Raw genomic sequence first — 15,422 nt, forward strand, 5'->3', positions numbered from 1 at the left:
AGGTGGGGGCAAAGGTAGAGGAAGAAGCAGACTCCCCGCTGAGCAGACACCCAACTTGAGGGCTCAGTTCCAGGACTCGGAGATCATGACTTGACCAACTGAGCCCACCCAGACACCCCTAAATGTCTTGGGATTTTTATCAGAAAAAACAACTCCATTTAGGAAGCAATAAATTGCTCAATCCTTCATTTAAATCTTACCTTCAAACAGAGAGAAGAAATGTACTGGGATATACTCCTATTCTGTAATAAGAAGACTCCTGTTTTCCTAAACACCCATCTACTCCAAAATGGAGAGCACCTAATTTCATCACCATGTTTGCCAGAAAAATCCTGGGAAAGAATCTAGTTGTCAGAACCCCGTAGTCAAATGTGACTCCTTTAAGGGGAACAAATATATTGGGCGGCGCCTGATGAAGTAAAACAGTGAGAGGAGGGCTCGATAAAATAATGTGCTACAAAACAGTATCTTTTAAGTTCTTACTCTCTCTAACTCCAGGCTTTTGGAATTCAGTTGTTGGGTCATAATGTCTTTGCCTGAATCAAGCTTAATGCAAAGTTCTCTGAGAGACGACAAATCATTCAACACTGCTGCTTTTGCATCTTCCTGATGTCTCAGCTCTTCTTCTAATCTGGACATGGCTTTGGCCATTGATGAGATCTGAGATTCATAAGCATGGTGTGCATTTATGTGCTGAAAGTAGAAAAAGAAACTGGTAAAAAGTTAAAATAACGAAATAATTTTAAAGGCTTGAATCCGTGCAGCCGAGACCCCCCTTTATGGAAACATAAGAGCCAATTTTTGCATATTTTAACATACTCTCAGGAAGCTGTCTGCTATTTAAAGATGGCCTATTTAATGCTTAACCAAATGAATTGTATGTACTTATTAATCACAGTACCTAAGTACCTCACGTATGTATTTGGAAGATGCAAAGATGAAAATTTTTGTTTTAGGGTGAACAAGAGGGATCTTTGAAGTTAGGTTAAAATTTTATCTTTATAAATTGTTATAACATCCTTACAAGAAAAAGTAACATATATACTTCTCACTTCTCAGATGTCTTTAAATTTTAAATTTCAAAATGGAGTTTGCCTTAAAACGAAATACCTGAGTTGTATTTAAATTTAATTTAACCTAATAGTAACACACAACTTTATAAGATTTTAATAACTGAAATTATAAAGTTTGAAATACTGATATAGATCTTTTTCTAGAATAGTCCACATTTTAAGTTTCTCAATTTAAATTGAGTGATAAATACAAATTGATATAAACTCTACTCTAGACTTTAATAAGAATTCCATACTTGAAAAATAAAATTATTTTAACAGCTACTAAGAAAAGAAACTGACGTTAAAAATCTAACTGTGCTGTGAAGATTTAATAAATTCCAGTGATTAGAGAAAATATTTGGATTTTCCAAGTTAATGAATTTAAAATCAAAGTTCCCCAAAAGGAAATATAAATATGTAAAAGTCAGTTTTATGTACCACGTAAAATCATGAACGACATAGAACAAAAATATTAAAGAATAGTTTCTTCTGAGCATTTTTCTGAAGGTTGAAAAGCTTTCCTTCAGTTATTATATTTTTTTTTTTTTAAGATTTTATTTATTTATTTGACAGAGAGAGATCACAGTAGACAGAGAGGCAGGCAGAGAGAGAGAGAGAGGGAAGCAGGCTCCCTGCTGAGCAGAGAGCCCGATGCGGGACTTGATCCCAGGACCCTGGGATCATGACCTGAGCCGAAGGCAGCAGCTTAACCCACTGAGCCACCTAGGTGCCCCAGTTATTATATTCTTAATAGAAAAACTCAGAGAGACAGGGTAGTTCCTAGCCCTGCTGTAACCAATCACTGTAAATTACTGGGTGGTTTAAAACAACAGAAATTTCTTGTCACAATTCGGAAGGTTACAAGTCTGAAATCTAGCCATTAGCAGAGCTGGCTGCTTCTGCGGGTTCTGAGAGAGAATCTACTCCATGCCTCCCTCCCAACTGCTGGTGGCCACCGGCAGTCCTCAGTGTTCCTGCCTTGTGGACACTTCGCTCCAGTCTCTGCCTCTGTCGTCATCTGGTGTTTTCCCTTCTGTCTTCTGCTCCGGATTTCTCTTACAAAGGACACCAGTCACTGGATTATGGCCTGCCCTACCTAGTCCAGTATGATCTCATCTTACCTTGATCATACTTGCAAAAACCCTATTTCCAAATAAGGTCACATTCACAGGTGCTGGGGTATAGGATTTCAACATAACTTAAGGCCCCTAATTCTTTTTTTTTTTTTTAAGATTTTATTTATTTATTTGACAGAGAGAGATCACAAGCAGGCAGAGAGGCAGGCAGCGAGAGAGGAGGAAGCAGGCTCCCCGCCGAGCAGAGAGTCCGATGCGGGGCTCGATCCCAGGACCCTGAGATCATGACCTGAGCTGAAGGCAGCAGCTTAACCCACTGAGCCACCCAGGCGCCCCAAGGCCCCTAATTCTATCCACCTTTTATCTCCCCCAAATTCTTATCCTTCCTTTGTGTAAAATACATTCACTCCATCCCAACACTCCAGCATCAACTGAGTCCAAAGTCTCATTTAAGCATCATCTAAATCAGATATGGGTAAGACTTTGGGTATGGTCCAACCAGGCGCCAAACTACTCTCCCTCCTGAGATCTGTGACACTAGGAAACAAGTTACTTGCTTCCAAAGACAATAGCGAAACAGAGACTAGACATGCCCACCCCGAATGGGAGAAAATAGAAGGAATGAAAGGGTTACTAGTCCAAAGTAAGTTTGCAACCAACCAAGGGAAATTCCATTCGGTTTTAAGGCCTAAGAATAATTATCTGTGCCCAGTGGTCTGTCTTCTGGGCCTGCTAGAGTGGCCCCACTTTTTTGACCCTCAGCTAGAGCCCCACCTTCTTGGCCCTCAGGGTCAGCGGCCCTGCACTCTGGAACCAAGGAGGTAACATGCCCTGGGCCTGGGGTGACAATCGCAGCACTGCCAGCCTTGAGCTGCTCTTGGCAGCCAGGCTGGTCCTGAGCTGCCTCCAGAGACATTCTTCATTTTTCTCTAGGGAGAACACATATTTGTAGCTAAGGAACTCTACCAGCCTATTTTCTGCTGGTAGGATCCCAGATGTTCAACAGCCTTCCTTCATTTCACCTTGCTTCTGTCCCTGTCAGTATAAGCTGGCAGTATTTCTACTGAGATGACTGACTGGCTACATGAACCTACCTAATCTGTTCACAAACAGACTGTGGAGCCATACTTGGTCCTGTCTCCAGAGCACACTGTCTGGATAGGCTAAGAATTTTCCAAGTCATCAAGACCTGGTTCCTTTTCCCCCTGAATTTTAAGTCTAGTATACTTAATATTCAGTGTTTTATTAGTTTCAGATGTACAATATAGTAACCCAACACTTCTGTATATTACTCAGTGTTCATCATGGTAAATGCACTCTAAAACCCCTTCACCTGTTTTTCAGCCCACCCCCCCACCTCCCCTCTGGTGACCATCAGTTTGTTCTCTACAGTTAAGAGTCTGTTTGTTTCTTGGTTTGTCTCTTTTTCTTTGTTCATTTGTTTTATTTTTTAAATTCCACATTTGAGTGAAATCATATGGTATTTTTCTTTCTCATTTTGCTTAGCATTATACCCTTTAGATCCATCCATGTTGTTGTAAACAGCAAGAATGAAAAGATTTGTTCTTTTTTATGGCTGAGTAATATTTCATTGTGTGTGTGTTAGTGTACACACATATATATACAATGTGTATATCTGCTTCTCCCCTGCTTGTGCTCACTCTCTCAAAAAAAAAAAAAAAATCTAAAAGAAAAAAAAAGTTCTACTTTCCTCCCAAGAGTAGACCATAATTAATTAAGCCAAGTTCTCTGCCATTTTATAACAAGGATCACCTTTCTTTCTGTGTCCAATAACATGATCTCATCTACGACCTCACTAGAAGAAACATTAAGATTTCTGGAAAAATTCTGTTCTTGAAAATTTATGTATTTTGTAAATGACAGAAGTTTTGTCAATAGCTTGTCTTTCTTTTTTCTGAGCCCTTACTAGAATCCTCTCTAACATGAATCTTTCTACCAACAAGTTTTTCAAAGCAATCTGGGCTTTTCTGATCAAGCACCTCAAAAGTCCTTCGGCTTATATCCATTACCAAATTCTAAAGCCACTTTCATATTTTTATGTTTGTTGTAGTTTTCCTTAAGGAAAAAAGTATGACAATTCCTGAAAAAAATCAAACATAAAAATTACCATGATTCAGCAATTCGACTGCCAGGGATGTCCTAAAGAACTGAAAGCATGGACTTGACTTTAGTTTACTGTACATTCGCGTTCACAGCAGTATTATTCCTGGCGACCACAGAGGAAAACAAATGAAATGTCCAATGACAGATGAATGGATAAAGAAAACGTGAGGTATATACACAATGGCATATTATTCAGCCTTAAAAAGAAATGAAATTTGGATACATGCTACAACATACGTGAACCTTGAGGTTAACTGAACCTTAAGCCTAAGTGAAATAAGCCAGTCGCAGAAAGACAAATATTGTATGATTACACTTATATGAAGTACAAAGAGTAGTCAGCCCACCCCTCCATGTCCACCTCTTCTTTCTAGAGAAAGAAAGGAGGATGCTTGCCAGGGGCTGAGATGGGGAGGGAGGGCAGAGTGGGGGGGTGCAGAGGTGGGGCGTAAGGAATGGGGAGTTAGAGCTTAACAGGTACAGAGTTTCAGTCAGGGAAGATGAAAAAGTTCTGGAGATGGTCATGACAGTTGCCTAACAATGTGAATGTACTAATTGCCAAAGAACTGTACTCTTAAAACCAGTTAAGATGGTAAATTTGATGTTATGCATATTTTACTACAATTTAAAAAAAAGTAATGGGGCTCCTACACAAATGATCAGAATTGATAAAAGATTATATTGAACTTACTTAATCAATGCTTAAATTTCACTTCATTAAAGTATCTTCGAACGTTATTGTTTTACTAAATAATGTCATCACAAGATAAATGAATATATTACCTCCTGAATTTCTTTTTCTAATAGCTCCACCCTTTCTCGAAGGTGTCTCCTCTCTGTGTCAATGGAAAGAAGTTCCAGTCGAACTGAGCTGCTTTCTCCCTCAGCTTGATGGGCTTTGACCTCCCAGTCTTCAGCTCGGTTATGAAGCATCTGGAATCTATCTAACAAATCTTGATTTTCTTTTTCCTGGTTTTAGGCACGATTAAATGATTTCTAAATTAGTAACTGTCACCCACTGGAATACTCATATCATAAACATATACAGACATTGGGATTTTTGTTTTAATTAGGAAGCGTACACTATTAGACAGTATACTACGTTAAGATCTGTGGGGAAATAGAAAAATACAGTAGGCAAGGTCTCCATTCTCATATCTTAATATCTAAGAGAGGAGACAGAAAAAATAAATATATAAACGAGGAGACAGAATAAATACACATGGAAATATTTTTTAGATATCAGTCTTAAATCCAACCTAAATGTTTTTTTCACCTTAGCAGCCATTAAGCTCTCCCATCGTGACACTTCAGTTATGTAATTATGAACTCTACTCTTCATTTCTTCTTTTTCTTGCACTGCTGCTTCCAATTCCAGTGAGATTTCCTATAAATCAGAAAATTGAAGACAGATAAATCTACAATGAATGTGGCACCTAATGAGTTCTATTTATATTCAAATAGCTCCTTTAGAATTTGGGGAATAAGAGTAGGAAAAAGGAAAACAGTTTCTAAGTTATTTTCATGTTTTTCCTGACCTCGATTTTTTAACCAAATATTACCATCTATCTCCTATAGTAGGCTTGATCATGTATCTGGCATTTATATTATGGAGCTAGCTATGCTCACGGATTGACATTTTTAAAAACTCATATATAGGCAATATGCTGTATACTGAACACTAAAAGTAATTTTTAAAAAATTTAAAATATTTAAAATAGGAAAATTATTCATCTTCTTGGTATAATCCTTTAATAAACCAGCACAAACAAAACCAATACTTTTCAGTATCTGTCATTCTAAAATATTTATTAATTTACTTATATCTCTAAGTTGCTGGCAGGAAGTGTGAAAAATTAAAATTTATCATGGGTCTTTAAAACGTAGCACTTTGCCCTGAGAGTGATGCTGGGAGTGAGGCTGACAATGGTACCTGCCACAGAGAATACCACGCTCTCAGCTTTAGGATTCCTAGTAACGAAGACCAAAAGGGTAAGGAGACCACAGCTGCATCAATTAGACACCCTGTGATACACAGCAGCATTCTAAACCACATTTTTAAATACTCTCATAAGTTCCATTCTCCTCAAAGATTTATGTTACTGATATTTATATCATTAAATTTTATTTCATTTATTTATTTACTTATTTAATCGAAGATTTTATTTATTTATTTGACAGAGTAAAAGACAGCGAGAGAACACAAGCAATAGGAGTGGGAGAAGGAAAAGCGGGAGAGGGAGAAGCAGGCTTCCCCCTGAGCAGGGAACGGGTATGGAGCATGACAGAAGGCAGACGCTTAACCACTGAGCCACCCAGGCACCCCTATATCATTAAATTTGAAAAAATATTTAAAGCTTTAAAATTTAGCACAGAATGAATATGCGGTAGAACTATCAAAGTTTATGCACTGTGCTATACCTGGTTTTCTCTTGCCATTGTAGTCAGATCATCTTGTAATCTTCTGTTTTCCTTAAAAGATATTTCTTTAGATTTTCCGACCTCATCGAGTTCTTTGTGAGCTGCATCAAGCTGGCGCCGGAGGCTGCTTATTTCTCGGTCCCGATTAGTCAACGTTTCCTTTAGCTGGCTGTTAACAGGAGGGATGTGGAAATAATGAAAGCTTTTTGGAAAACTGTAAATCATTTAAAAGAAAACTGTTGTACTCTGAATTAAGTATACTAAGAATACAAGAAACTATACTGCATTAAGACACTGATAGATTAGATAAAGCAGATATTTTAGATCCCTACCAATCATTATTTAGAAACAGTTGTAAAATAAATTTATAATTCCAAAGTCAAGTAAAAATAGAGGACTTTCTTTTTTTTTTTTCTTTTTAAACAGAAGGCTTTCAAATGTTAGGAGCAAAACAAAATAGAGTGAATTGGCAAATATTATGTAATATTTAAGTCCCCACTACTATGTAATATGTAAGGTATATAAAATAATCATTAGTGACTTTTGCCTTAAGTAGAGATGACACATAAAATGTAAATTCTGTAACTGTTCAAGATAGGTTTTGATGTAGAATAAATTCCAGACTGGCTACTAAAGTAAAAAACTTTCAATGATTAGGGTCTGAAGAGAGTAAGTATAGTAGAAATAAAGAACAAATAGGTACAGAAAAGAATAATGAATCAGACATTGACTGTTGAGATGTTGATGACGGAGCAAGGGAGAAAGTCCAAGAGGATGGCATGTTCACATAACAGACTTAGATGCTGTCACTGGCAAAACTGAACAAGGAAATTTTCCTATTGTCAAACTGCTACTTAAAGACAAAAGCTGCCCTTACTGAAAATTTCTAAAAAAAGCAGGATGCCATTTCATTGATTACTTACTTCATAGAAGATTCATACTCTGAGATTGTCTTCTTCATCTGAGCAATAGCTTTTTCCTACAGAAATTATGAAAATATATGATTCAAAAACACTCATATAAAAATGTCTTTACTTGAATTTATATAAATTATCACATTTATGTAAATTATGCTATAAAAGGAAGCTTCAAAGTAAATATTTCTATGTCCCAATTGTACTTCACATATTGGCATGTTTCTACCCACTCGAAGATCCTCAATTGTTTTCTTGAGTTTGCTATAATCATATCTGATAAAATTACGTTCTATAGATAGGTTTTTTTTTTTTTTTTTAAGATTTATTTATTTATTTATTTGGCAGACAGAGATCACAAGTGGGCAGAGAGGCAGACAGAGAGAGAGATGGGGAAGCAGGCTCCCTGGTGAGCAGAGAGCCTGATGTGGGGCTCGATCCCAGGACCCTGGGATCATGACCTGAGCAGAAGGCAGAGGCTTTAAGCCACTGAGCCACCCAGGCACCCCTATAAATAGAATTTTTTTTGAGAGAGAAAATGCATGCATCCAGGGAGCTGGGGAGCAGGGGCACAGGGAGAAAAACAGTATCAAGCAGGGTCCATAACCAATGTGGAGCTCGACACAGGGCTCAATCTCACAATACTGAGATCAAGACCTAACTCAAAATCAAGAGTCCAATGCTTAACTGACTGAGCCACCTGGGAGTCCCTATAAATAGAATTTTTGCAAATCCAAATTATTGGCATGAAATAAAATTTAAGCCTATTAGTAGCTATGGCTCTGGGTCTTAGGAACTTGTACATGGGAGGTAAGAACTGTGTATTTGAGAGAATGAAATCGTTTCTGTTGAGATGCCAGATAAAGGTATTTAACAGTCACATACTTTATTAACCAAGTTTTCTTGCAAGTTTGCAATCTTTTCTGTCTTCTCATCTACAGTCTCCTGAAGAAAGTCTTTTTCTTTGTCAATAACACCAATGGTCTTTTTCATTACATGAGCCTCTTCATTCTGCGAAGTCATCTGAAGGTGTAGTTTACCTATGGATAGAGAGAAATGTTTGTTAGACAAAGTAAATTAGGTTTAGCAATAGCAAAACTTAGGGGCATCTGGGTGGCTCAGTCGGTTAAGCATCGGCCTTTGGCTCAGGTCATGATCCCAAGGTCCTGGGACTGAACCCCCGCATCAGGCTCCCTGCTCAGTGGGTCATCTGCTTCTCCCGCTGCCTGCAGCTCCATCTGCTTGTGCTGTCAAATAAATAAAATCTTAAAAAAGAAAAAAAAGACAAAATTTAAAAACATTTACCTATTTTTTCCTCCAGTATGTTAATTTGTGATTGGGCTGATTCAAGTTCACCTCTTTTCTTGGAGAGCCGATGCTGACAATCATCAAGTGACCGCTGTAGCTGCTCATTTACCATCCTAAAGAACCAATGGACAAAAACAAATGGCAATATCTCTGGCAGAAATAAATTTTTTTTTAAAGATTTTTATTTATTTGACAGAGATCACAAGTAGGCAGAGAGGGAGGCAGAGAGAGAGGGGGAAGCAGGCTCCCTGCTGAGCAAAAAGCCCAATGCGGGGCTCAATCCCAGGACCCTGGGACCATGACCTGAGCTGAAGGCAGAGGCTTTAACCAACTGAGCCACCCAGGTGCCCCAGAAATAATTTTTTTAAAAATGAGAGATCTTAAAGTATATTCTTATTTTTGAAGTTCATTTCTTATTTTAAAGCTCTTCCAGTTTAATCAATGGTATTATATTAATGATTATTTCTTGCTGTCCACCATTCTTCTCCAAAATGGTTCCACTTCCTAAAAATAATATAGTCTATAAATCAAATTAATTGTATTTCTAGAGGTTTCTTGGTAGTTTTAAAGTCCTCTTCAGTTTCCTAATATTAACACTTCCCTTATAAAATCTATTTTTAACAGTGGAGGTAAAGGTATAGTCATTTTTACTGTATTGCCAGGAACTTCCAAGGATTATCCATAAATCCTGACAAGTGAGATTTAATTTTACTTTCTATTTTAACTTTTTGGTGGGTAGTCAACTAGAGGTCACAGTTAACAGGCAAAGTAGACATTATTGCAGTGCAATGAATATTTAAAAGTAAAGACTGATTTCAGGGAACAAAAGAACATTACAGAAGAAATACAGACAATTTCAGAAGAATGACTTACTCATCAGTGAGATTATTTTTCAGAAGTTACAAGAATCTGCTCTCCTGTCATCTAGTTCTGGGATGTTTTTAACCCTGACCTTGAGCTCTCAACCCTGCCCAGAGGAAAAGAAGTGGTTCTCACCTCAGGCTATTTATTGGGAACTCCCACATGTTCCTTTTTAAAGGATAAGACAGGCAAGTAACTACCAAGTGTGGCTCAGTTTAGAACTGCTTACTGGGCAGGAGTTTTGGATTTCTGAAGCCATAAGTAAGATGGGACATCTGGATAGAAATGAAATGTCATTGGCAATACCAAGGTATTCTGAAAAGACGAAAAACATGACTCTGACTACGCTGACAGCAAGTGAATAATGGCCCAGAGGCAGGGAGGAAGGCTGAACTGAGACTGTCTTCTTCAGGGTTGCACAGTCAAACAGAACCAAGTCTACACACTTCAAACCTGGTGATTCACAGACCTGTACCCCTGGGGATAAAAATATATGTTTATAAAAAATAAAAAAAATAAAAAAATAAAAAAAAAAACAGAACCAAGTCAAAAGGACTCTAGGTTCAAGCAATTTTATTTTATTTTATTTTATTTTTTAAAGATTTTATTTATTTATTTGACAGACGGAGATCACAAGTAGGCAGAGAGGCAGGCAGAGAGATGGAGAAGCAGGCTCCCTGCTGAGCAGAAAGCCCGATGCGGGCCTCGATCCCAGGACCCTGGGATCATGACCTGAGCCGAAGGCAGAGGCTTTAACCCACTGAGCCACCCAGGTGCCCCCGGTTCAAGCATTTTTTTTTTTTTTCCTAAAAACATTTTATTTATTTATTTGACAGAGAGAGAGAGATAACAAGTAGGCATAGAGGCAGGCAGAGACCCAGAGGGAGAAGCAGGCTCCCTGTTGGGCAGAGAGCCCGATGTGGGGCTCAATCCGAGGACCCTGAGATCATGACCCGAGCCAAATGCAGAGGCTCAACCCACTGAGCCACCCAGGCGCCCTCGGTTCAAGCAATTTTATTGCAAAAAATTATCTCTGATGACTAGGTGACTGCACTGTACTTCAGCTGTTCCTGAAAACTGTAGCTATTGCACTGAGGGTTATAACCACAGGCAGCAGAGAAAAGAAGAAAGCTAATATTCATTGTATTGATACTTTAAAAATATTAGCTCTTTCATTCCTAGAACAATTCCATAATTAGAAATATCATCCCCATTTTATAGACACAAATAACTAATAACTTGTCCAAGGTGACAAAGCTATTAAAGCAAAGAAGTAAGTCCAGGTAGGCCAACCTGATATCAACATTATTCTACCACACGACATTGCCTTCTACGAAGAATTCAGGGAGACCAATATCTTCTATCTGGAAGGGGAAATGTCTGTTCAAAAATGGAATGGTCCAGAGTCCTATGAAAAACACCAAGTGCTTGGCCGTCTTTGAAGTCCTAAGTAGAAATGTGAAGATTTCTTCACATTTAAGGTTCGTAAGGAAGGTTAATTCCTAATAAAAGTGGGATTGATATAGGAAGGCAGGCTAACATCTTGATTGTTCACAAAGTAGGCCCATGGTGAGTCCTAAAAATAGATTTACTTTTTCATACTCTAGTGTAGATTGGAAGGAAACAATAGAGATTTTATAACTTATCCTAGAAATAACTTTTCTCATAGAATTACTGCTAAGAAAAACGTCTGCTTGGGGCACCTGCGTGGCTCAGTGGGTTAAGCCTCTGCCTTTAGCTCAGGTTGTGATCCCAGGGTCCTGGGCTCTCTGATCAGCAGGAAGTCTGCTTCCTCTTCTCTCTCTGTCTGCCTCTCTGTCTACTTGAGATCTCTGTCTGTCAAATAAATGAATAAAATCTTAAAAAAAAAAAGTCTGCTTAATGAAAGAACTGAGGTATAAATTTCATAAGCTCAAATAGTTGAGTGACTATCATATTATTTGTTCATCATGGTATTTGGAAAGGAAAATTTGAGAACTATATTATTAGGAGAAATGAACCAATTCCTTAGCTTTGAAAATGTCATGAACACAGGAAAGGGAGTGATGACTTACCACAAGACAGTGAAGCAGTACAACTTAATATTGAAGTTCTAGTTCTCTACTTACCAGCCATGTGGCTGGATATGACCATCTCACTGAGTTTCAAATTCCTTCATTATTCTATATTACATAGAGGTCACATACAGGTATACATGATTTCACGTTAGGGGGCAAAAGTAATTCCTTCCCTTCATGCTGAAACATATTTTAAAGACAGCATCTTTTTTTTTTTAAATTTTTTTTTATTTTAAAAGATTTTATTTATTTATCTGACAGACAAATCACAAGTAGGCAGAGAGGCAGGCAGAGAGAGAGGAGAAAGCAGGCTCCCTGCTGAGCAGAGAGCCCGATGTGGGGCTCAATCCCAGGACCCTGGGATCATGACCCGAGCCAAGGGCAGAAACTTTAACCCACTGAGCAACCCGGGCGCCCCTTTAAAGACAGCATCTTAAAGAGTCCTTATTCATAGGAAGTATTCAAGTTCTAAAACGGAGCAGAAGCTCCATCTAACAGGGGTAGTTTGGACTTTTAATGGTGTATTAGAGGAAAGAGAAACAATAATGATATCCCTGGGTTTTTTTTTAAAATTTGTGTAATATTTACCAATTTAACCATCTGTAAATGTACATCCGTGGCATTTAAATACATTCACAATCCTGTATACCCATCACTACTCTCTATCCAAAAGTTCTTCATTATCACCAATATAAACTCTGTACCCAGTTAACAAAAATTTGATCTTTTCCTCTCTTCCCATTCCCTGGTAACCTCTAAACAACTTCTTGTCTCTCTGAATTGGACTACACTAGATACTTCACATAAGTAAAATCATACAATATTCGTTGTTTTGTATTTGGCTTACTGCACTTAGTATGATTGTTCAGGGTTAATCTATATTATAGCAAGTGTCAGAATCCTTTCTCTTTATGGCTGATGCAGTGTATGTATATACCACAATTTGCTTATCTGGTAACGGACATTTGGGCTGTTTCTTTCTTTTGGCTATTGTGAATAGTGCTGCTATGAACATGTGTGTACATACACTGGTCTGTTTTTAATTCTTTCAGGTATATACCTAAAATTTCTGGGTCATATGGTGAGCCTGTGTTTAGCTTTTTGAAGACCTGATAGATTTTTTCTACAATGGCTGAACGATTTTACATTTGCACCAGCAATATGAAAGTTCTAGTTTCTCTACATCCTTGCCAACACTTGTATTGTCTTTCTCATTTATAGCTATGCTAGGGGATGTGATGTGGTACCTCACTGATTTTGATTTGGATTTTCCTAAAGAGCATCTTTTCATATGCTTGCAGGTCATTTACGTACTTTCTTTAGAGAAGTGCCTATTTGAGCCCTTTGTCCATTTATTTTTATTTTTTAAAATTAATTATTTATTTGACAGAGAGAGAGAGAGTACAAGAGACAGCGCACATGTAGGGGGAGCAGCAGGCAGAGGGAGAGGAAGAAGCAGGCTCCCCACCAAGCAAAGAGCAGGATGTGGGGTTCTCATGACGTGAGCTGAAGGCAGATGATTAACTAATGAATGAGCTACCCAGGCACCCCAGGTCATTTGCCCATTTAAAAAAGACTGGTTGTGGCTTTTTTGGTTCAGTTATAAGAGTTCTTTATACATTCTGAATGCTAGACCCTTATCAGAGATAATATTTTCTCCCATTCTGCAAGTTATTACTTTTTTGGTAAGGTCCTTTGATGCACAAAGTTTTTATTTTGTTGGAAGTCTGATTTACCTACTTTTTCTTTTGTTGCTCATTCTTATTGGTGTCCCATCTAAGAATCCATTGCCAAACCCAAAGTCAAAAAAATTTATTCCTATGTTTTCTTCTAAGAGTTTTATGGTTTTGGCTCTTCTATTTAGGTCACTAATCCATTTTGAGTTTATTTTTCATAATTACTGTGAGGCAGGGGTCCAGTTTCATTCTTTTGCATGTGGATATCCAACTATTCTAGCACCATTTATCGATGAACTATTCTTTCTCTATTGAATGCTCCTGGCACCCTTGTTGAAATCAGTTGGCCAGAGATACATGAATTTATTTCTGGACTTTCAGTTCTATTCAATCGGGTCATCTCTATGTCTACCTTTATGCCAGTTACCACACTGTTTTGAATACTGTAACCTTTTTTTTTTTTTTTAAAGATTTTATTAATTTATTTGACAGAGAGAAAGATCACAAGTAGGCGGAGAGTCAGGCAGAGAGAGAGAGAGAGAGAAGCAGGCTCCCGCTGAGCAAAGAGCCCGATGCGGGGCTCGATCCCAGGACCCTGAGATCATGACCTGAGCCGAAGGCAGCAGCCTAATCCACTGAGCCACCCAGGCGCCCCTGTAGCCTTTTTTTTTTTAAAGGATTTTATTTGTTTGACAGAGAGAGAGAGTGAGAGTGAGCAAGCATACAAGCAGAGGGAAAGTCAGGTAGAGGGAGACAGAGAAGCAGACCTTCTGTTGATCAAGGAGCCCAACATGAGGCTTGAACCCCGGCTCCTGGGATCATGACCTGAGCCAAACGCAGATACTTAAATCAGCTGAACCACCCAGGCGCCCTGCTTTTTTTCTACCTGATCCACAATATTATAACAGTTCCAAGTATACAACATTGTGATTTGACATTTTATACATTACAAAATGACCACAATAGGTCTAGTTACCACCTGTCACCAAAGTTATTACAATATTACTGATTATATCCCCTCTGCTGTATTTTACATTCCTGTGACTTATTTCTCTTTCCTGTTGGCCTTTTGTCACTTTGTATGAGAGCCACTAGGTCCCATCCATGTTGTCACAAAATGACAATATCTCATTCTTTTTCATGGTAATGTTCCATTGTGTATGTATATACCATATCTTTTTTTTCTAAACTCTATTTTCTTTCCACTTATCTATCCATGGACACTTGGGTTGCTTCCCTATCTTGGTTATTGTAAATAATGTTGCAATAAACATAAGAATGAATATGTCTTTTTGAATTAGTGCTTTAGTTTCCTTTGGGATCATATGGTATTTATTTTTAATTTTTTGAGGACCCACCATACTGTTTTCCACAGTGGCTGCACCAATTTACATACCTACCAAACAGTGCATGAGAATTCTTTCTTCTCCACATCCTCATCAAAACTTTTTGTCTTTTTGATTCTAGCCATTTTGACCAGCCTGAGGTGATATCTCACTGTGGTTTTGATTTACTTTTCCCTGATGATTAGTGATGTTGAGTATCTTTTCATTTGTTTCTTATATACCTTCTTTGGAAAAATGTCTATTCATGTCCTCTATTTTTTAATTAACTGTTTTTTTGGTGTTCAGTCATATGAGTTATTAATATACTTTAGATACTAACTAACCCCTTGTGAGATATATGATTTGCAAATGTTTTTCTCATTCAGTAGGCCGCCTTTTCATTTTTGATGGTTTCCTTTACTGTGCAAAAGCTTTTGTCTGATATAGTTCCAACTGTTTACTTTTGCTTTTATTGCCCTTGTCTCTGACAGATCCAAACAAAATATTGCTAACACCAATATCCAAGAGTTTCCACTGAGATAGGTTGGCTACTATTAAGAGTTTTATGGTTTCAGGTCTTACATTTAGGTCTTTAATCCATTTTG

The 15,422-nt window shown here is 37.9% G+C and overlaps 1 protein-coding gene across 3 annotated transcripts in view; it reads right to left on the bottom strand.

Annotated features, from left to right (window-relative positions):
- CEP135 (centrosomal protein 135) overlaps positions 1–15,422 on the bottom strand; it is a 76,684-nt gene that overhangs the window by 8,830 nt on the left and 52,432 nt on the right. For all 3 annotated transcript variants that reach the window (XM_059160882.1, XM_059160864.1, XM_059160873.1), the window contains 7 exons: positions 8,896–9,011; positions 8,476–8,630; positions 7,600–7,655; positions 6,677–6,845; positions 5,532–5,642; positions 5,039–5,224; positions 484–693 (listed from right to left, as the gene is read on the bottom strand). In XM_059160882.1, coding sequence (XP_059016865.1) covers positions 484–693; positions 5,039–5,224; positions 5,532–5,642; positions 6,677–6,845; positions 7,600–7,655; positions 8,476–8,630; positions 8,896–9,011 — 1,003 coding nt within the window. The remainder of the gene's footprint in view (positions 1–483; positions 694–5,038; positions 5,225–5,531; positions 5,643–6,676; positions 6,846–7,599; positions 7,656–8,475; positions 8,631–8,895; positions 9,012–15,422) is intronic.

Source organism: Mustela lutreola, chromosome 1, assembly GCF_030435805.1.
Source record: "Mustela lutreola isolate mMusLut2 chromosome 1, mMusLut2.pri, whole genome shotgun sequence".
Classification (NCBI taxonomy): Eukaryota; Metazoa; Chordata; class Mammalia; order Carnivora; family Mustelidae; genus Mustela; species Mustela lutreola.